The sequence below is a fragment of the Mya arenaria genome, chromosome 5, assembly GCF_026914265.1.
Source record: "Mya arenaria isolate MELC-2E11 chromosome 5, ASM2691426v1".
NCBI lineage: Eukaryota > Metazoa > Mollusca > Bivalvia > Myida > Myidae > Mya > Mya arenaria.
The window spans coordinates 59,193,071-59,214,819 of record NC_069126.1 but is presented as its reverse complement, the minus strand read 5'-3'; the positions used below and the strand labels follow the sequence as shown (position 1 = coordinate 59,214,819).

The window sequence follows — 21,749 nt, the reverse complement described above, 5'->3', positions numbered from 1 at the left end:
CTGTGACATTGTTTGGCGGCATAACAGTGCACAATTGAGTTTGGAAAGCGATTGATTGATACAGTTTATTTCAAATGTTCTTAGTAAGTTTACCTGTGCATTGTTTTTAATAATTCACACACAATTTAATACAATTTATATATTTATATAACAAGATCGCCAAATGTCGCAACTTCGTCCGTCCTATTTTTAGGACACCACGTTTGGTGATAGCTGGTTGTGCGTTAGCAAAAAGTAGAGAGCGGACACAGTAAATGTTTGCTAGTTCAATGGTTATTACGCTGGATCGACTGAAGCGGCATGGCTAGATTCTGACCGAGATATTCTGCCCGTACAGCCAAATGTAGTGGTGATTGGACTTAGGTTTCTAACGTTATTTGTCTGACAAAACGATTTTAAGTAATTTGATAAAAGGACAATAACTATCGAGTAACTCTAGCGATATGGCTGATACCGAAATGTGTATAAAAACAAAAGCAATTGTGCAGATGCGATGTCATCATTGATGGAATAATGCAAAAGACGATCTTTCAATGAACATTATTCAATAGTAAACATCAACCTTTGACGATACCCGTAAGTGACATTGACAATAAATACAAGTTTGTGGTACTTCTTACAAAATTACGCCATAACACCCCCCTATGTTTGACACGATCGGTTCATAATGGAGAAGTATATAAGCATAGAAGTATGAAAAACAGCATGTTAAATAAAGTTATTGCTTTGGGTTGTGAAACATTATCTTGTTTTCTTAAGTCATACGCATAAATATTTATGTACAAAACTTTTAAAACGTCGATATAATTAGTTATTAATTCAATACCCAATACTGTCATTTAACTTTCTTTTCCGGTAATTTCAATTTCGTTACAGATATCAGTTTAACTTCACCTTTTTGTAATACTGTCACAATGTCTTGTTCCTCTTTTATCTTCTTATAAATACTGATAATCCCAACACATAATGTCGAAACACTTATATCTATACAGCTTTATATATAAATGCAGAAAATCTCATTTTCTCCAATTTTTGAAATACATTATTCTACGATAAATTGCTAGCTTATCATTAAACAAATATTATCGTGCATTGGCAAAGGTCAATCGTACAAGCCAAATCTTCATATTATCTGACGGTGTCAGACCGTCATGTCCTTGTTCTCAATTATTCGTCTAAAGCATTGTTTGTACCGGGTTCTGCAGTACTGTATTGTTGTAAACAGGGTCATCTGCAAGTATATAGAAAGGATTTATAAACACGATGTCAAGCTGAATACTTTCAAAAAAATAACAAACATACGAAGTTTAAAAAGAGAATTTTGGCCAATATAATGATATAATTAGATTGGATGTACGTAAAGTTAAAATAGATACAGGACTTCGGGACCATTTTTATACTTTGTCTTTATTAAGTCTCAGGAAAACTTGTGTACACTAATTATATCATAATTGTAATATCGTTTCAATTTTATTACAAACTTTGATCAATAAATAATCATCAAAAGTCCACTCAAGATTCAAATATAAAACATCTTGTGTAAGAAAGTATACCTTTTTCTACATTTTCGTTGTACACCTGTGCCTTTGTAATTGACACATCCAACGGCATATACACATGCGAATTATCGGGTCTGAAAAAAACGTTAACTGTATTTGACCCACCATGCAGTGGTAATTCGTGCTTTCTTAAAATTAACCAAACCAATATTAACTTCGCAAAACAATTATCAAGGACATGAACTCTAAAATCGACTCACTTTCATCTATTTGATTCGAGAAAAAATTATTCACTGAATTACCTTAAACATAAACGTTATATGTTATATGTTATTTCTATAATCAAATGCAAGTCCTTCAAAACGAAACACACTTGTATAGCCAAAAATAATCACATGTACCTAGACATATCACCATTTGCTTTAGTGCGTTTAAATGCGTTTGGTGTGTTAATTAGGACAAGCCATGCATATGCCGTTAAGGTATTTTATAGTTTTTGACATATTTGCGCCGAATGACAAATATTTATGAACTCGGTTAAAGCTGAAAGCCTACAAAATATGTATCATCGATGTATAGGACGAAACTTAACAGCCAATTGTATAAACGAAGTTAATCATGTGGATTTGTCAAAGAAAGCCAATATGGTTTTTGGTCCACAGTCATCCAATAACTGCTACAAATCTATCAAATCGTTCAAATGTGAAAACTGATCAAAAGAAAACCTGTTGACAAGTTATCAATTTTTATTAAATTTGCTGCTGGACATTTTACCGATATTTTAAATATAACTGTTAAATGCATGTTATTACATCTGACAGTTCCAATGTATTATTGTTTAATGTTGTTTTTCATCTTACCCATTGTCTCCAGCTTCTGAAATGTAATATGATGGTAAGTAACTAAATACGTTATTCATGTTCATGAACATTAGTGTACACACTTACATGTATACTTTATTATGGATTTAAAAATACAATGTTAACCTGTCAATATTGTCTAGATATCGAACGATGTGGTTGGTATAATATTTCATTTGAATGATGTTTCTTTACTTAATCACCCAAGTAAGTTGTACAACTTACTAAGAGCATCGTAAACTGATGTATCCGTTGGCACGTCCGCATCTGCCTTGGCTGCATTATGTCCTGGGTTTTCTTTTACAGATCTATAGCATGAACAAGAATAGTGTGTCCATTCCATTTTACTGCTTGACAATTATGCTTGGTAAATTTTAACGTTGAAAACAGTAACGTATATTTGCCTGTATTGAGCTATAATATTTTATTTAGTAAATTGTTCCGTCTTTCTGTAGTGAACTTTGTGTTTATAAGTGTTTTTCTCCTTAAGTTCGTCTTGATAAATCATTATATGTAAAGTTGCATTAAAATGGAAAACAGACATAATATGATTCCACTCAAAATAAACATGATTTGTAAAAAACTATTATAATTAGAACTACGTTTATAAAATAATTAACAATACCGAATATGCAATGCATATTTGATAGTGTAGTAACTGTTTTGAAAGAATGCCTAATGAGTACATATTTTTGCAGTAGAAGTATATAGTTTATCTGATCTTAACTAAATCTCCACGATGTAGCTAATCGCATGGCGCGCTTAAAATAACGGGTCAGTACAAGGAATAACGTCAAAAAAACGGATTTGAGGTAATTGTCGTTGTAATAATCGCATAATTCTTATTTGATCATATTTCCATTGAACTAGATTATTTTAAATGGCAATGTAAAGTCGAAGATATGGTTACGGGAGACAAATCTGTTAAATCCGACATAACTCGCAATTCAAACCCCCGTCAATAACTGAAAACTAACCTAGCAATTAATACGCTATTGTGAATTACAATCATGCAATAATTGCTTTCATTATCAGCACATGGTGATGTACACACAAATTTTCGGAAAAGTTCATTTGTCAAAAAAGTCCATGTGCCAATTTAAAAGCACTCACATTTGAAAATGAGCCCTCAAAGCATGATTTAGTATGTCGTATATGTAAAGGTATCTTTACAATAATAGCATTTTTCCAAACACGAACATCTTGAAAATGTATTCTTCTTCATTATTCTTTCGAAATCTAATCATGATACTGTGTTAACTGTGTAAACATCATATTTCAACATCTCACCCTGACGTTCACGTAACCTTATTAATTTTGTATTGAATACTATACCCTGTTTTATAATTTAAAGTCTTTTGATTCTAACTTACAACTGTCAGGAATGCACTTTTAAACACATACACTGTGTCATTCATGCAAAACATGCAAAGCTATAGCTCACTGTCAAAACAGGCTGATAAAAATCCATTAATGTGTTTAAGAATAAACCTTCTTCTCGAATTTGCAAATTCTTACACGGATTGTCCAGCAGAATCATCTGAAATAAAGAATGAGGTTGAAATATATCATACACTTTGAAATAGTTGAATAAGTTATAGTGTGCTTGCCTATTTGCTTGACTATAAATCTGAACATGAACTTAAAAACACATATAACTCTAATTCGAATAAACAATAAGTTTTCAGTTCTCAATAAGCATATGACGTTCTTCATATCGTCAAATGAGTTGATTTAAAGCTACATGAAAGTAAATTGAAAAAACAACCTACCGGTATTTAGTTAAAAATACATTAAATGAACCCTTTTAACCCGAAATTACAAATAATTCCTTAATGTACTGAACTGATGAATTCAAAACGAAATTTTGTATGTGATATAAAAGTACTAAAATGTAACTCACATGCATTGTTCTGAAAGCATATAAATTGAACAGGCCAGGCAAAACTGATACAATAGGGTACGAAGGTCACAGCCCAAGCTACATGTAGCTTTCTCATTATGTTTATCATATATCAACACATACATTCATGGTTTTCGACTCACAGAGTGACTTGCTTTGAAATGATAATGTCGACTCAATGCGAATGCCCTTTAAATTACAGACAGAAGTCAAGCAAACGAAATTGACTGATTACTTTAAATATTCAACTTAAAATGTACATGTAGTCGTGTGGACTGATTTTTTGTGTTTTTTGTTTTTGCTTTGTATTAGCTTTTATCTATGGCATTCGAAATATAATTTTGCAATAAAGTTTTTTTTTACAACTTCTTTATTAACAATGGTACTGATGATACCGATTGTGGTTTGAGGTGGTGGTTCACATACATAATCGACCTCTGTTTGAACATGGCCAAAGTGTCAGAAAAGTCCTGGACTAAGTTAAGACACTTAAAACAGGTTTGACTGTCGATGTAATACGATATCGGTTTTTACCATAAGAGGCCTATTTTAGCCCTGCTATAAGTGACCCCAACAAATTCAGGGTATGATACAGGGTTGTTTATAAATCCTTATCTTACTTGCTCTCTTATGGTTGTTATCATCGATCCGATCTCAGATTAATGAATATTGATGAGTCAGAGCATAACTGATCTGATCTCAGATTAATGAATATTGATGTGTCAGAGCATAACTGATCCGATCTCAGATTAATGAATATTGATGAGTCAGAGCATAACTGATCAGACCTCAGACTAATGAATATTGATGGGTAAGAGCATAACTGATGCGACCTTTTTAAACACAGCTGTAAATGGCAATTCGCCAACAAACAACAGATGGCACCTTGCTGTGGCTAAAGATCCATGAAACAATGGATGGGGACTAACACGATAGACATTCCTTAAACTTGGTCTTTAAATATACGCATTTAAACTGGTTAACTGGCCGATTTAAAGCTGAAGGGAATATGAAATGTACAAACATACGTACAAGATAATCGACTGAAATATGCAACCGAATACAAGAGATTAAATTATCTAAACAAATATGCATACCTATTTTCTCCGCCGAGGAATCCATGCATTTTAGAGCCCTTTTCCGTCTGAGAATGACAACGACGACAACTATGGCCACGAGCGCTCCAAACGTTCCGCCAATCGCCCCTCCAACAACAGGGCCAGCACTTGAACTGCTTTCGGTATGATCTTGAATTACATACAATATGCTTCATATTTAGAATTAAGGGCTCCCTTAAGATTAAGATTTAGTAATTTAGTGATACAAAACCTACAGATTTTAGGCATTGAATATGATATGATGTGTATAAATGGGTATGATCTTAATACAAAGTTTTAAATCTTTAAATTAACTCAGGCGAGCTATGTCGGAAAGCTGTCTTTGTCAAGTCGTATATATACAGGGTTTAGGCTTTTTTTTGTTTTCAGGCATTTCATAAATAAAATCTGTATATATACTAAAAGTAATATACCGATGGGTCTAAGGTGTAACCATTCCACTAGTGTATCACCAACTCCGTTAGACACTGACAATTGGTACAATCTGTAATCTTCAATCTGAACATCCAGAATCGTTAAGGTACTTGTGAGACCTTCTGTGTTAATTTCAAATTTGTTTATATCATCTGGCAAAAGGTCACATGAACTGCCATTCGAACAACGCTTCCAAACAAATTGTGAGTGCTTTGGCACAGGATAAGCGACAACTTTGTATACTAAGGTTGCATTTCCATATTGGCGTGCGGTGAAGTTAAGCTGTACCTCCACTCCTGAGGGTCGCCTTGCGGAACCTGGGAGAACAGGGTACATTTATTTATATCAAGACAGGCCTTTTTGCTCATTTCAGTCATTACGAAAAAAATAAAATAGCATTCCTATAATAAGCTTTTTTTTCCATTGTACGAAATGGATTGAAATATCAAAACGGCCATTCTGTCAACACATATAATTTACAATTTACGATGCTTACGAGTTATTCATTTTCAATATAAAACCTGCAATTTTGTTAATTATAACATAGTTATATGTGTGTATGCCAAACTAACAGGTGTTATAAAAAGTTAAACAGAAAGATTAAAGTATAAGTACAGCTGAAACTGCAAGAAAAACCCTAAAGCTTAACATTTGAAATAACAGAGAGATTGCAAAATCTTTCTTGAATTCCTACCGGTACACATTTTAAGAAATTTACGAATAAACAAAATGTTCTCGAAACATGATTTATAGTAATCATCATTAAAGGAAATATTTTACACTTAAGTACCAAGACTCATCCACGTTTCGTGAATGAGTCTTTTATACTAATGGGCCTATTGCAGAATCCATTACAAAAGTGGTAGTTTCACTTTTGCTGTTGCTATAGCAAAAGATAAACTTAAGCCATTAAGCTTCTTGAATTATATTACAACGTTTCTCCAGACGGACGGACGGAGGGTAAACCGATAGAAGGGGGCTAATAAAGATAGCCATTTAACGGATGTTTTGCCCCGAGTTTAAAAGTACTGATACAATTGACAGAGCATGTGATGTTTATGTTTAGATTTAAGCCAGTTAGGATGGACACAGTGTTGTATACTAATTCCGGACTAAGTTTAATAAAATCTCCGGGATTGATAACATGTTCAAAAATAAAGTTTTAAACGCATTTCTTAAATCTTATAAAATGAAATGATAATTAACTGTACATTTAGCTATCAATATGCTTATCAGTTTGAACCAGCCTACGTGAATTAATATTGCAGACCAGCATCAGTGCAGACAGTTCGGCAAAATAACTTTCACTTTTATAAAAAACTTGAGTAATCGACGTGCAGGCAAATCAAGAAACAACGAATTAAACTCAATGCACGAAAGATATTGATGTTAATACTTACATTTTACAAATAAGTGCACTGACATATTATCCGCTGTCCCATACTGATTGTATCCTGAGCACGTATACACTCCTGTATCGGAACATTCAGCTTGTAGTTCATGTGTGAGTTGGTGTACTCCAGGTATTGCAATTATCGTCCTACTGTCTTTGGTAAGAGACATTTCCGCACCCGGGTCACTTTCTAGCAAACACCGAAAATGGTTTGAAGAATGCTCCTCAATTTCTACCGATTCGTGAGAAACGTTGTTGAGATGTAATATCAAATTTTCCGCTCCATCTTAAAAGAAATTACATTTAAACGATAATAATGTTGACTGCTTGTGCTAAGTTAAATCTAATTTTTATTTTTTGTTTTTTAGTAAAGGTGACATTTCTTATTGAAATAATACTATTCGTAGTTTTGTTTGTCAAACTTAAATCATTTGGGTTTAAGACTGTTTAGATGCAACGTTCCAATTGACGCTATATCAGCGGTCATTGTAACACAAAATAGGTTGTTGGTCAATAAAAATACATTTTTGGCCGCATTTGATTCATGTAAAACAATATCTTTACTTCTCTTTTCGCGAAATAAAAAAGAAAGAAAATTGATGTCCAGCTAACTGAATAATCCCAAACTTTAACGGACACAAGGACCAAATCAACACTAATCACCAACATAGCCTGCAATACACAAAAACCTTACAACGGTTAAAAAAACACCAAAAATGAAACACTCCTCTATTTCATTTTTAAGTAGAACACCAAAAGTTGAAACTCTCCTCTTTTTCATTTTCAAGTATAAGTTGAAGGCTGAATGATATAAATCAGGTATCAATCACTTGAACAAATAATGTTAGTACACTTGTTATGGATGATAACGTTTTAAGAGTTACACTTAACATAAAGATGATACTTGTTTGTTTTAGTGTATGGTCGTAATATATTTCATCGAGTGAGCACCAAAAGATACATTTCACAAAGTGAAATATATTGCTACCTTTCACTGAAACAACCAAATTGTCTTTTTTATAATATGCCTTAATTTAAGTTAAAAGTTATTTAATTACACTGTTTGCACAAAAAAAATGCACTAATTTGTATGCGCACGTTACGTCATAATGGAAATGACGTTGGAAATTGTGTCCAATCCCTATGTGCGCTGACCTTTGATTTGGAAAAGAGAGCGGTACAATTTCAAAACATTAAAAAACATCATTTTTTGATATTTTCACTGTATCACCGGAAAACTTGTACGGTGCGTATTGTATCATTAAATTACTGTAGCATTGGTGAATTAATCTACTAGGTTCACTCGGAATCTTAAGAAGACAATTGTTTCTTCTGCAATGGAAGTAGCAGACTACAGGAATACTGTATAATATAAGCAACAATACAAAAATATCAAACAAGTGATCCACAGTTTTAAATGAAAGTTTTTGGAAAAGAACACATGCTGGCGTTCCCCAACCCGTTCCAGTCATCCGGGTTATGATTTACACTTATCAAGTATCTCGAGTTTCGGGGACCAAAAGAATCGTTTGACGCACATTGTTTGTGTAAATCACATACTATCTTAAACAGCCGCTAAATATATGATTTAACCAGCTTTGACCAGAATGTCCATGTTGTTATGATGTTTATTATGCTGACAAATTATACTTACAAAGAACATCTAAATGAAATGTTGCAGTGTCATGCTGTATAATCGTCACTGAAGACAACGTTGGCTGGAGAACACTTGACACCTTGCACGTGTAATTGGCCTCGTCACTGCGCTGCACGTTTGGAATGGTCAAATTATGTGTTTTCTGTTTGATCCAGGAGACGTTTGTTCCGGACCTCATCCACTCAAAGTCAACAGTTGGGGGGTTGCCCGGTGTGTACAAGCACTGGTAAACAAAGGTTTCCCCGCGGACTTTCCTAACGTTCTGCAAAGTCCCTGATTTTGGGCCATCTGAAATGTTCAATGAAACCTTGTACATTGAGATGAAAATATTATTAGGCAAGCACTAACTTAAAACACTAAGTAAATCTTCGCATATTTAAACTTGAAACATTTGAGATTACATCAGTTTTTGATAATAAACAATACTCTGAACCTTCATGGATAGTCAATGCTAACTTGCCGTGTTGTTTCTTAACAAATAATACTTATATAGGGAAATGAGCTGTCAAGTGTCCCATTGAACATGCTGATACTAAATGCGATAACATTTCTTTAAATTCCTTAGCTACTTGTAACCTATTATGTGCATGCTCCTGCTAAATATTTTAATCTCTGCATAACTAGATTGACTGGAATCTTATTTCTATCACAATACAAGTCATGATAACCATTGATCTTAAAATAGACTCCTATGGACATTAGTTAAGGGTGGTATTTTGGTTTAAGTGTACGACTTGACTTTTGATATTTTGAGGAAAGTTACGATAGCCTTAATATATGCCGTGCCATCACATTTTACATTACTGAGTGTAACAGACTGATGCAGGCGGGTCTTGTAAACCAGTTTATACAATACATTACCAGAAAGGCTTCATGTTATTTTCTGCTATCCTATAAAGTAGTTGTACATAATAACATATATGCCATTCCATGTATATACATAAACTGTAATCAAGTTCATGATAGGTTTTCAATAGGTTGTAGCGACCTTAATTACTAATATATTTCATGGACGAGTTGAAAACAATTATGTTTTGTAGGACAACGAGTGCTAGATTTCCTTTATCTTCTACTTTTCAAGTCAACAAGAACAAATCGTCCAATTGTTTCGCTGCTGATGAGCAAAACATTATGTTCATATGATATGACTGCAAAAGTAAACGCAACCAAATAGTAACATTTGAAATAATTATTCATTAAAAATAAAAAGTAATTGAAATTGTCTAGTGCTGTTTTTTTTATTTTTAGGATCGACGGCATATGTGTGTTTGGTTAACCGTTTAGCCGACCAGTGTGAGGTCGTATACCTTTGGCTAAATAGCGTCGCTCTAATCTAGTCAAAGCAAGTTGTTAAAATCAACAATGACCGCACAAACCCTTCAGTATTACAGTATGACTCTCATGGTTTCCTACAGAAGATCTAGAGAGAATATAAATACTCTTAGATTATATACAGTAAGAATAACAACATGAAAAAGTCGACATTTGACATATTTCTAGGACGTGTTGATAAACGAATATGTTTTTAAATATAAAGAGATAAATTTTGCATAGTTTATGACTTCTTAAGCTTACATCTTGTAGAAAAAACATCCTTGATATTATACCAGTTTCCAAAAAGCTCCGTAAATTCGCTGATAGGCGAAATACGGCTTAGGAAAATAGTGTGCATTTTTAATTTTTGAGTTACAGATGTGATACATTTTTAGTCGAGTGTGTGTTGTTATTGGTCCAAAATAAACTGCAATTAACCAATTTAATCATACCAAATTTTCTATTTTAGAAATTCGCTAAGAAATTACACAATGTAAAATAAATAATTTTATCGGGTAAGATATTTGAAGAACGTGGTAAACAAATGGAAACGTGTCGTGAAGCGAGTATCGTTGTATGTTTTATCATTCGTCATAGCAGCGATACATGTTGAAAAACAACGTTTGGGATTAAAATTTACCACAATGAAGTTACCACAAATTTTAATGTTCACATCGCCGTTAAAACGTGATGCTGTATAATGGTAGTCTTGGTCTCAATGGTATAAATGGACATTCTTTATCAATTGTATGCGTCTATCTCGCCTTTAGCATACAGGACAGGTAACAGTAGTAGTATCTTTAAAGTATACGTGAAAGACTCAAAAAACAAAAGCAAATATTTTCCGTCGTTATATCTGACCTTTTCAAGCCGAAAATTCATCAGAGTAACAAAAGTTACAAGCTGAAGCAAGTGTATTTCTTTGCGAAAATCCTGGCTACGCGGTACTATTGGTTACACGTTAATTAGTTTGAAAAGGTTAATTTTCTCTGCAAAAATCCTGATTATGCGTTCCATTGCCAACAATGCTAAGTTAGCACGTGATGTACACGCTTTTTTCTATGCCCGAAAAGAAATGTGTTATTATTTGTTTGGAGGTCAGTGGTTCAAGATTAACATTTCCCCTCAATTTTGCAAAGGGTTTGACCAAGGGCTATATACTTCTCTGTTTGGTTGTATTTGGTCACTTTTTAATCGCAGTATGTTAAAGATTAGGGCAAAACACATTATGTTTTAAAACCTGTGTCTGCAAAATAACACGAGTGGATGATATAAGACTAGTGGATGACCCATATACTATAAAGTGAAATATATACTCACATAATACAGTTATAGACAGTTTTGCGGAATTCTTCTCCATTCCCACATTGTTTGCTGAACAGAATATCTGGCCACTGTGGTCAGATTTTAACGGGGTGAAGTTAAGTGTGCTCAGAGTCACGTTGAGGTTGTCCTCCTCTTGGTACGTGTTCGTGGAGTGCAACGTGAAGTTTTGCACATGCCCTGTCCTTTGAATGAACCATTTTACCGAGGCCGCCGGTAACCCGCCCGATGTCCGGCACTGCAATATCGTTTCGGTATTCTCTATTACGTTGAGGGGGTCGGTGGCTGGATATAACGTCACGCCAGTGATGCCAACTGATATAAATTGAAACGTGTGTCGTACATTTTGATAATAGTGGTTATCGTCTTACCTGTAAATTAACTAACGTTGGAGTAAATTATACATACTGCAAACGTGAATAAATGATTAGCATAGCCTTTATGTTTGAATGTGCCAACAGTATTTATGTTTCCGAGTCATTTATATTAAGTTTGTTAAGTTTAAGTTTTGAATAGCAAGTACATATGTTGCATATTTGATACAGAAAATGCACACTATGCATTGATCCTCAAAGATATCATGTTCAAAGTTGGAAAAAAATGCTTGTTTCGATATGAAATAACGCACCGAACTATTAAAATTATATATTTTCATCATGTTTGAATTTTGTTTAAATTATTTCTGAATTAAAATTTTGATAGTATTCGAATCATTCTTTTACTTTATCATTGATCGTGACACAATTATCAAACAAACATAGCGAATAATAACCATGTAGACAGTATGAATTTAAGCAATGGAAAAGTTGAGTACCTTGCACTGTAATTGTCGCTATCTCACTGTGTTCTGTTTTCCCGTCTACCTCAACTTGGCATTTCCATGTGTTTCCGTTTTCTGTCCTCGTAACGTTTTTAAGTGTAAGCGTAAGTCTGTTTGTTGCCGGACAGGCGTAACTGTATAGTGTGGAGTTTGGTGCAAGAGAGGGAAATGGGGGAGAACAGTCATTGTCACCATTTATGACGATAGTTCCGATAGCAAAATTAGAATGAAATTCTCCCAGCTTGCTCCATATTACATGCTCAGTTTTTGTGCTTTGTGTTTCACAAGTGAATGTCAGAGGACTGTACTCTGACACAGCGGGAGAGGTCGGAGACAACGTGACCACCTGAGCTTCTGCACCTGGAAAGACAAAATAATAAACTTTATCCTTAAAAAAGGTTTAATCATTAAAACGTTTCGTTGTAATAGATATTAATTATGTTGGTATTATATTTATCTACATTATCATTTCTGAAAACAATGCATATTTGATGTAAGGTGAAGTGGTTGTCTCTTTTTGTCAAGGAACAGCACTGCGTTTAAAAATCGCTACATATTCTCGCGCATACCTGTCGGAAAGTTTAACGATCAGAAACACAGGGTTTAAGTTTTATTACTGTTTTTTTTCCGGAGGTTTTCATACATTAAGCCAAATTGCAGCCAATATAGGACAAGGAAAGACATTTATAAATGTAATAGAAGGCGATTTGTACCCTCTATCCATATTCACTTTTGTTTCTGTAATTTCAAACATGGCGACGTAATGTGATTAGTGTGATCAATATACGCACAATAACGATTGACGTCATGAAAGGAGCATCGATTTCGTGGTTGAAAATAAACTGCCCACTGGTTATTGAATAATTCAAATGTTTTCGCAGTGCAATTTATCTGAAAACAAAAATGAATGAAAATGCGCAATATTAGTATTGATAGTATGACGGACCTCTACAGGATAGAACCAGGTTTTTTTTTATTTCTATGAACGATCAAATCTAATTTTGGAAGTGGTCAACAAAATAATATTTTCAATGTGAAAAAAAACGTTATTATTTACCTCTAAATATTTATGAGAAAAGCTCCAGAAACAAGCTCAGTAGCCTAAAGTTTAAACATAAACCCCGTTTAATGGCACAGGGTAAACGCCAAAGACATAAAACACAAAGGCAAAACAATCACACACAATAAACATGGAAAACAGCACAAACTTAACAAACAACACAGTGCATATATACTATTTCCAAAAAAGGTATGTTTATCAAGGATTGTTAGGTACCGCCTTGGAATGGTCAGCAAAATGTAAATTTACTGGGGGTTTAAACCAGTTTACGTGCACAAACCTCACTCTTATCCCAACAATCCTGATTAAAGTAAACACGCATAAGGCACATTCTATCAAAGTGTACATTAACTTGAGGAAACTTAATAATTAACAATAAACAATAAACTAATAGGTAAACCACAAGTACTTCAATGATTAGGGATCCCAACTCTATCTACAGACGGGGGAATACAAATCAGAGTACCTAATGCAAAAAACTTTTCAAAGATACAATTCAGTTATTGTTTGAAACTATGAGCATCACACACAGTCTGCCTTAGAAAATAAAAGGTTTAAGACTGTGTGACATGAGAGTTTCATAATAAAAAGCATCATTGTACTAAAACTGGGAAAAAATAAAATAAAAACGACATGCATTACCTAAACCTTTCTTCCAAATGATTACCTATGTAAACGTTTGAAGAAAAAGACGTCACATGCCGGAACATTTCTAGCCAGCCAAAGACAGTTTTAAAGATAACTTGAATCTGCAAGTTTTTCAAAAAAAAATACTAAAAGTTTAGTTATGTTAACTTAGGACGCTAGATTCAACCTTATATTTTGTTTGAGAAGTTTATCTTCAAGTCCAAGTAATTCATTTAGTCTATCTGCCTAACTACCTGCTGGAAACATTTTAATTTTACGAATTTACTTTAAAACATCACCATAAAACTCGGGATGAGCAATCCTATTAGCAGTCAGCGATTTAAAACTACAATTGTACTTTGATATAATAAAATAATTACCATTAACATATTTTGAGAATGTTTTCCTTAATTTAAGATGTCTGAAACTTTGTTTTAGAAGTTTTTCCGTCATATGTTGACTGCGAGAGCTGAAATATTTTACATCTGTACATATTCTAGCGAATCCTATCAACTGTGCAAAAAAACCAAATGATGGTGAACAAGGAACATCTCCCTCTAAAGAAGGGCAATTAATTATCTAAAACTTAAAGTCATCACGTTTATTATAAAGATTGATATTCAATATATCTTCCCTTACTTCGAGTTGCAGATCTAAATTGGATGCTTTTAAATTGGATGCATTAGATTTATTAAGTTAAAATTGTGAAGGATATATCGATTTAATATTATCTGTAAATACCGGAATATCCAAACTTAAAATATCGTCAATATGTCTAAAAGTGCTAGTGAATTGATCAACAAGGGCGAGATCTTGATGGGTTATAATTTATACATATGGCATTGTTGACAAGAATCACAGGTGACCAAAGGAGAGGAGACTTATGTAAGTTAACATAAGCATTTTTCTAAATAGTTCATGCCTGAACAACTCACTCTTTGAAACATTGTGTTCATGTTTGTTATATATAAACGTTTTCAACGGTGATTATTTTAGGCCCTCTCTTCATATACTTACCATTAAATTCCTTAACGATACACTAGATCGATAGGACTATCCTTAAAGATCTGATACGCAGAGATGATTTAGAGATTAATATATGGCAGCGCGGGGCCAATGAGTGATAATAGCCCCGGCATGTTGATAATGGCCCGAGGGCTTTAGCCCGAGGGCCATTATCAATATGCCGGGGCTATTCTCACTCATTGGACCCGCGCGGCCATATATTGAACTGTTTAATACACATGTTTTGACTCAAGTATTCAGTAGTCTGTCGATATGCCGATACTGGAAAAGCAAATTGAAATAAAATACATGTAGCACACATTTATTTCACAGGAAGTGAAGATAAAAGAACATTTTTCAACCCAAAAACATGTGAAATAAAAACAATATAATAATAACAGTGGATGAATGGAATAAAACATGTATGCAGAATAACTTTGTTCACTCATTCCAGTGCCTACAACTTAAGGAGGCAGTACCAGTTATGCATGCATACTGTATGGTTCCTAATTTCTCAAATTAATGCTGCCCATTAAAGGTGCAGCCATTAAACAGTGACTGAGTGTCCTTCATAATTTTTTGCAGGGTCAGTGTTCCACCTGGGCTTTGTTTAATGGGAAGGTCTAAAACTTGTTCAGCTTCATCATGTGTTGGTTTTCTTACAGGAATCTCTTCATATGTTTGGATGGAGGATAGCGCTTGCTCAATTTCCTGGGATGCTGCTACAAGTTCCTGATTGTCATCATCATCAAATTCCTCCATGCTAGTAACTGGTTCTGGTTCTGGATTTGTCACTGGTTCTTTTCTCTTACACATGTGAAGAATATTGGACATGTTTTGCTGCTTTTCTATATTGTTTGTATGGTAATGATTTATAGACATCAGATTTTTGTGACCAGTCAGCTGTGCCACCTCAGTGGGGAAACAACCGGCATCCAGCAAATTCGTAATGCATGTTTTTCTTGCAGAGTGATTAACATGCCTAGCCTGAAATCCAGCCTGCTCACTCATGGTTTTGGCCAGTTGTCCCAATTTATTTTTTCCCAGGTTTTGGTTGATGAACCAGAGATCATTTGATTCTGTTCCCTTTCCAAAATTTGGATTCAGGGCTACATAAAACCTTGTTTCTGGGGCGGACATCTGAGTCCCCCCACAATATGGTCAAGTGCTCCTGTCTTCCTCGCAATCCAAGGTGCGTGGTGTTGTTAAGCCAAATGGTATTTGTGAGGGAAATTGGAGAGGCTGTATTTAATTCGAAATTTATACCATTTGAAACAATTACACAGTTAAAATGTGCTTGATTATTATGTTGTATAATGTTCTCTACTGTTTAACAATGTACTGCACTGTAAACTCACTCTAAATGCATATAGATTTCTTTTTTCTACCTTAATATAATAATGAATGTTTATAAAATATATATTAGGTTAAAGAAATATAAAATAACAGACATAAAATCCATGAATTTCGTCATACAATAATAATTACCCATTATTCATTATTACCACGCAATACATATTATAAAGGTAGGCTTTTTTGAATACCGGGGACCGGCTTATATCGTTCTCTTTAATGCTTTAGTTGTCTCCCTTGTCTTTGTTGCTTAGTGATATGTAAACAATTAATTAACTGCCAAACTTACCGGCTCCAAGAAGTTCCTTTTCGTAGAGTTGTTGAATCTCTGAGGAACTGAAGGGATCGGCTCTCTGTTTTTTGTTGCCAAGTCCCTTTTCTTTCAAGTCAACGCATTTCGCTTTTAGCGTGTCCCGTGTGAGTTTGAACTCTTTTCCGCCCATGACATCGCCTTCGTACTCTGCAAAACGAGTTGATTATGATTAAAATAATCAAAGTCTGTGCATAAAATTATAGGCAACTATAAAATATATAACTATTAAGGTGTTTATATATTAACTTAAGTTGTTTTAGATAATAATAACAAACAAGAATACGCCTACCATTCTCGGACAGGTGTCTCTTTACATTTGACAAGATGCCACGCAGGGTAGATGGCTCGAAGTTGGTTGCAGCGGGGCCATTCGCCTCTGCCGAAAGCTTGGTCTTCTTGACACTGAGCAGGAATCTGGATAGAAGAATATCTAGCTCCTTTGGTGGAATGTCTTTGATCTGGCGGGTCTCGCCGTCATCATTCAGCCAATCGTTCGCCTTTTTCATGTCACTCCTTGTTTTTGTTACCGTAGCCTTGTTTTTCTTTGCTTCAATAAATTGCCGGGCTTGTGCCTCAGTGAAATGTTCATTTTTTCCATGGCAGAATCCAGTTGAAGTAGCCTGTTGGCTAAATTTTCGAGCGTACGTTCACCCATGTCTACTCCGTCAGCCATCTTCAACAACGTGAAATTGCGTCACGTTGCACGTGCGGACAATCGCAGGGTCATTATCGGTCACGTGACTGATAAAAGCCCCGGGGCTATTATCAATTTTGATGATTATGGTCCCGCCGCGCCGATAATGACTATTCTGACAACGTTAAAATGTAACTATATATAGTAACATGTGTATTAAAGAGTAATAATAAATAGGATGTGTGTCATTATCATATATGATATATATTAAAATAACTGAATAAGTATCTGTGGTATTTTCCGGAACATGTTCTGATTCATGAGTAGAAACTATATTAGTCTCGTTTTATAGTCAAATCAGAACGGAGGACGAGGCTGCTTTCTCCCATGCACCCCAAGAAAAAAAGTAATATTTTGTATAAAAGTGTGCAGTTGAACAGTATATGCATTTCTTTTGTACCATTTGTTCATAAAAAATCAAATATTCAATAAAGGTGAAGGGTCGCCGGGTACCCCCGCCCCTGACCCTCTGGTGATATTCAATATATCCAATATGATATTACTCCAGATCTATTATGGATCATGCTAAGTTTTGTAAATGAACGTTTAACCACTTTGTCTAAGAAATTGATTTGCACGTTTTGCTTATACTTTAAAAAAAATCACAAACCAATTTATGACAATTAGCAAACATGTTTAATGGATCATTAATAGTTCAAATATATCGTGAAACATAAATTATTCGAAATTCTTTTCTATCGTTAAAACATAGGAAGCAATTAAAATACGAAACAACACGAAGGGGCTTAGCCTAATATGATGACAGAGATCGTTACTAGTTTTGTTAATATATAAGAACATTTACTGTTTAGCTTGCATTAGTATTCGTTACATTAAACACGTAAATCAAAATCTAATAGTTATTCGTTATTTATGGAAGGGTCTTTGCTTACTTATATATTAAGAATGTATCTAGGTATCTAGGACTTATACATAACTTAAAAACGATGTAAGTCATTCCTAATATTAGTGCAACAAAACAAAAATCGTGAATCTTACATCCTTTTCATAAAGGTGTAATTCAACCTATATTGAATACCACCACTGATCGATTTTTACACACAAGGTTTAGTTGAAAGCAGTATTATTATTTATATTGATAAAGTAATTTTACCCACCTGAGTTTATCCCATGCACTAAAATTATCACAATGTTCACTATAAGGTGAAAAATAACCATGGCTGTATACTACTGCTTTATTAATGGTGCATGTATTTGTATTTGAATCAGGAAGTTTAAACACTTTAAATTTAGTATTTCATATAAGGAAGATTATGTTTGCATTCGTTTAATATTCTGATCATAATATTCATCACCTCCTATTACCTATAATGTCAACGACTGATGATTGGTGAATATGTTCTGTTCTGTCAAAAGATATATATAAATAAAACTTAAACTAGTTATTCACATAAGACCTCATTTTAAAGTGAACAAAATTGATTTCGAAATAAGACAAGGAATAAGGCATATTTGGGTTACGTTTGACGATATTGTCCACGTTAGCGGCAGTAAAATCAAGTGCAGACAAAACACATAGTTATCCAAACGGTCACGATTGAGTGTGGTTTAAACGTAAATCAAGAGTACAACTAGAAGATTAAAGTACTTGATGACAGTGTTTCATATGCATAAAGTATCGGTCAAATTAAATCATGGGGTAAATCATTTCAGTTATTCCAGGGTTATGTCCCTTTAAGTCTAAAAAATATGTGTGGTTCGTTTCAAATTCTGAAATTATGCTGATAAGGTAGGCAGGGAAATCATTTCATTTTGGTAAACATATTTGATTGTGTATAACGTATGTATCGTTTGTATTTTTTCACATTCATATACATTCTGACAGGAATGATCCAAAGAAATTAGAACAATGCAAGGTACTGTATCCCTGTTTTGTTCTCCGTTAATATTTCAAATAATAAAATCAAAATAATGATATGTATTTCTTTCAAAAATAGTTACAATCGGTCATGTAACAGAAACCACAACATTCTTTTTTATTTGGTTTGACAGATTTTAAACTACATATGAGAATTGAGACATGTGGAGATAAAATCTTTGGTATTTTTCCTTAAAATATTATGCCACGTGTTGACAAATTCTCGGTTAAGTTCGATCGTGGGTCGAGTTGCCTTAAGTAGTCAATAATTGTGTCCCATTTAGGTAGATGATGCAGACAATAACTATCCTATATTAAGTTATGATGAAACTTGGTGACAGATGTGGATAATATCTCGGTCAAATTCGAGTGAAGGATAAATCACCATGTTTAATCCAGAATCTTGTGACAGTCTGTGAGCATAACGGGCATAATGTCTTGGTAATTTAATAACCCACGATTGAACTTGACTGAAACATTATGTCGAGTTTGACCAATGCAGACAAAATGCCCGTTTTTCGAATCACGGGTAAATGCGCCTTCAAGGATTATTGAAAATGGAAAAAAGATCAATAGCTTAGGTCCACTTCAAATGGTGTTTCACTTCTCAGAGGATTATACGGCGGAGTACACGATATTTCAAATATTGACATTAGCTTTGCTGATCTTGAAATTCTTCTGGATAGATCAAATATGACGCTAACTCAAAGAAGCTAAGTACGACTTACAGTATCAGAAAATATGTGAAATATGTGCATTGTCGTTTAAACGATGAATATTTGAACCTAATAAATGTGAATCATAAAACGTACAATTCTTTCGAATAAGCAATATTCTATTGGATTTTCTACAGAAGATAAATAATCTTGTCGTTGTTTGGACTAAATAACAACACCACAAGTGGATTAAGCTTCTTGTTTGTTTAATCAGATGTTAACAAGGTATAACTCAACAAAAACATCTGTAAGAAAAAAGTTACTTGCAACAACAAAATGTATGGCTTTCATATAAATAAGGTTTGCAGGTTTAAAGGCACAGTGCTTACAGCCACACAATACCAAATTAGATAGAGACTTTTCTGAATTGTTCTTTTATTTGAAACCAGTTCTGTTTTATGAATAAAATTGTAAGAAAGTACTTTGTAATAAACCTGTGAAACAAAATTCCTAACAAGTATGAGCAAAGGCATGATTACTAAATATTGGTATTAAAAAAATGAGAAATATAAGACTGAAGAGAAAATGGACAGGTGATTAATCAATGCACAGTGACATTTTAGACTGAATACAGAACATATAATTTTTAAAATTGTCGTATCCATGTTCTCTCATTTAAGGGATACATGCCAATTGTCAAAAGGATTTAAAAGTATCACAGATATATAACTGTGGCTATTAATCGTAGAACCCAATATTCATGGGGTCACAAAATAAGCACGACCTAGAATGGCAATCATGTTCTCTAGAACAAAGAAAAATACAATTTAGACGTTCATATATCGTTCGAAATATGAGAAGATGAAATGTCGCCTCTGTCCATGGATGTTTTTCCTCAAAGGGGGGTGATTGACAATTATAAAAACAAAACCCATTTAGAAGAAATACCTTTTTCATTTATTGAGACAAGCAGCGGCCGGCTAGGTACCCAAATACCCAAAAGGCCTCAGACATTATATTGTAATAGTCAGGCTCTAAAATTGGAAAAAGGTACCGCACAAACGTACGCAGTCAACGTGGACCTGTAAATGTCTTAGTGAAGACGCTTAATAAATGGCGCCATTCAAGTGACATCTCTGGTACAGAGGTTAATTTCAAACTTTACATTATAGAAAACAGATCATTTTTTGTGTTTGCCAAGGATCTTACTAGCAATAGTTTTATACATAAACATAATTTCTACGTTTGATTATTTTCTTGCTTATTCAACTATGGTCCGTTTGGCACATACGTCATACTCACAAGAAAAAAAACTGAAGATATTTATCTTTGACAAGTTGCTTGAAGGCCTTAACTTGTATTAATGTATACACTATAAGCCTACCCAATATCTCCCATCACGCATTTTTTAAAACACGTTAAAGTTAATTTAAACTTGTTAAGTTGGATTTGAAAGTCAAAGGATAATTTTAATATTAGAAAAACAGTTTGATGTGTTTGATTGATAACTGAGGTTTATATGATATCATGATGAGATGAGACTGGATATGTCGATATTCTGTACTCACTGTTGCTGATATCATGACTCACCTGTTGCAAACTCGTAAGGCGACTGCTTTTCCGGTTGATACAACTCGAGTCGGAGGTAATTGTTTGTTGTACGAAAGCCGATATATGGACTTATCGATATAATATATAATTGTTTAAAGTGTCAATCTTATTCAAAATGAAAACATACACATCTGTTTTCTGTAACTTTGTTTCAAGTTATACTTGGTATTCTTCATAAGCACCATTGTTTTCGACATTTGTTCATTATCTGTTTTGTAATAAAACAATTGTACTAAAAGTGGTAAATCTC

The 21,749-nt window shown here is 33.9% G+C and overlaps 1 protein-coding gene across 2 annotated transcripts; it reads right to left on the bottom strand.

Annotated features, from left to right (window-relative positions):
* Window positions 1-51: 51 nt before the first annotated feature.
* On the bottom strand, window positions 52-18,579 carry LOC128233839 (fasciclin-2-like). Of its 2 annotated transcripts, XM_052947694.1 has the most exons (12): window positions 18,472-18,579; window positions 12,296-12,661; window positions 11,479-11,796; window positions 8,842-9,132; window positions 7,195-7,473; window positions 5,794-6,111; window positions 5,360-5,509; window positions 3,878-3,899; window positions 2,585-2,667; window positions 2,360-2,375; window positions 1,554-1,633; window positions 52-1,231 (listed from the first exon to the last, which is right to left on the bottom strand). In XM_052947694.1, the coding sequence occupies exons 1-12, from the start codon at window positions 18,530-18,532 to the stop codon at window positions 1,176-1,178; spliced, it is 2,040 nt and encodes a 679-aa protein (XP_052803654.1). In that variant the 5' UTR covers window positions 18,533-18,579; the 3' UTR covers window positions 52-1,175. The 2 variants fall into 2 exon arrangements, 1 of the variants encoding a protein (XP_052803654.1); XR_008260794.1 differs by lacking the exon at window positions 52-1,231 and having other exon boundaries at window positions 1,595-1,633; window positions 3,804-5,509.
* Between the last annotated feature and the right edge of the window lie 3,170 nt (window positions 18,580-21,749).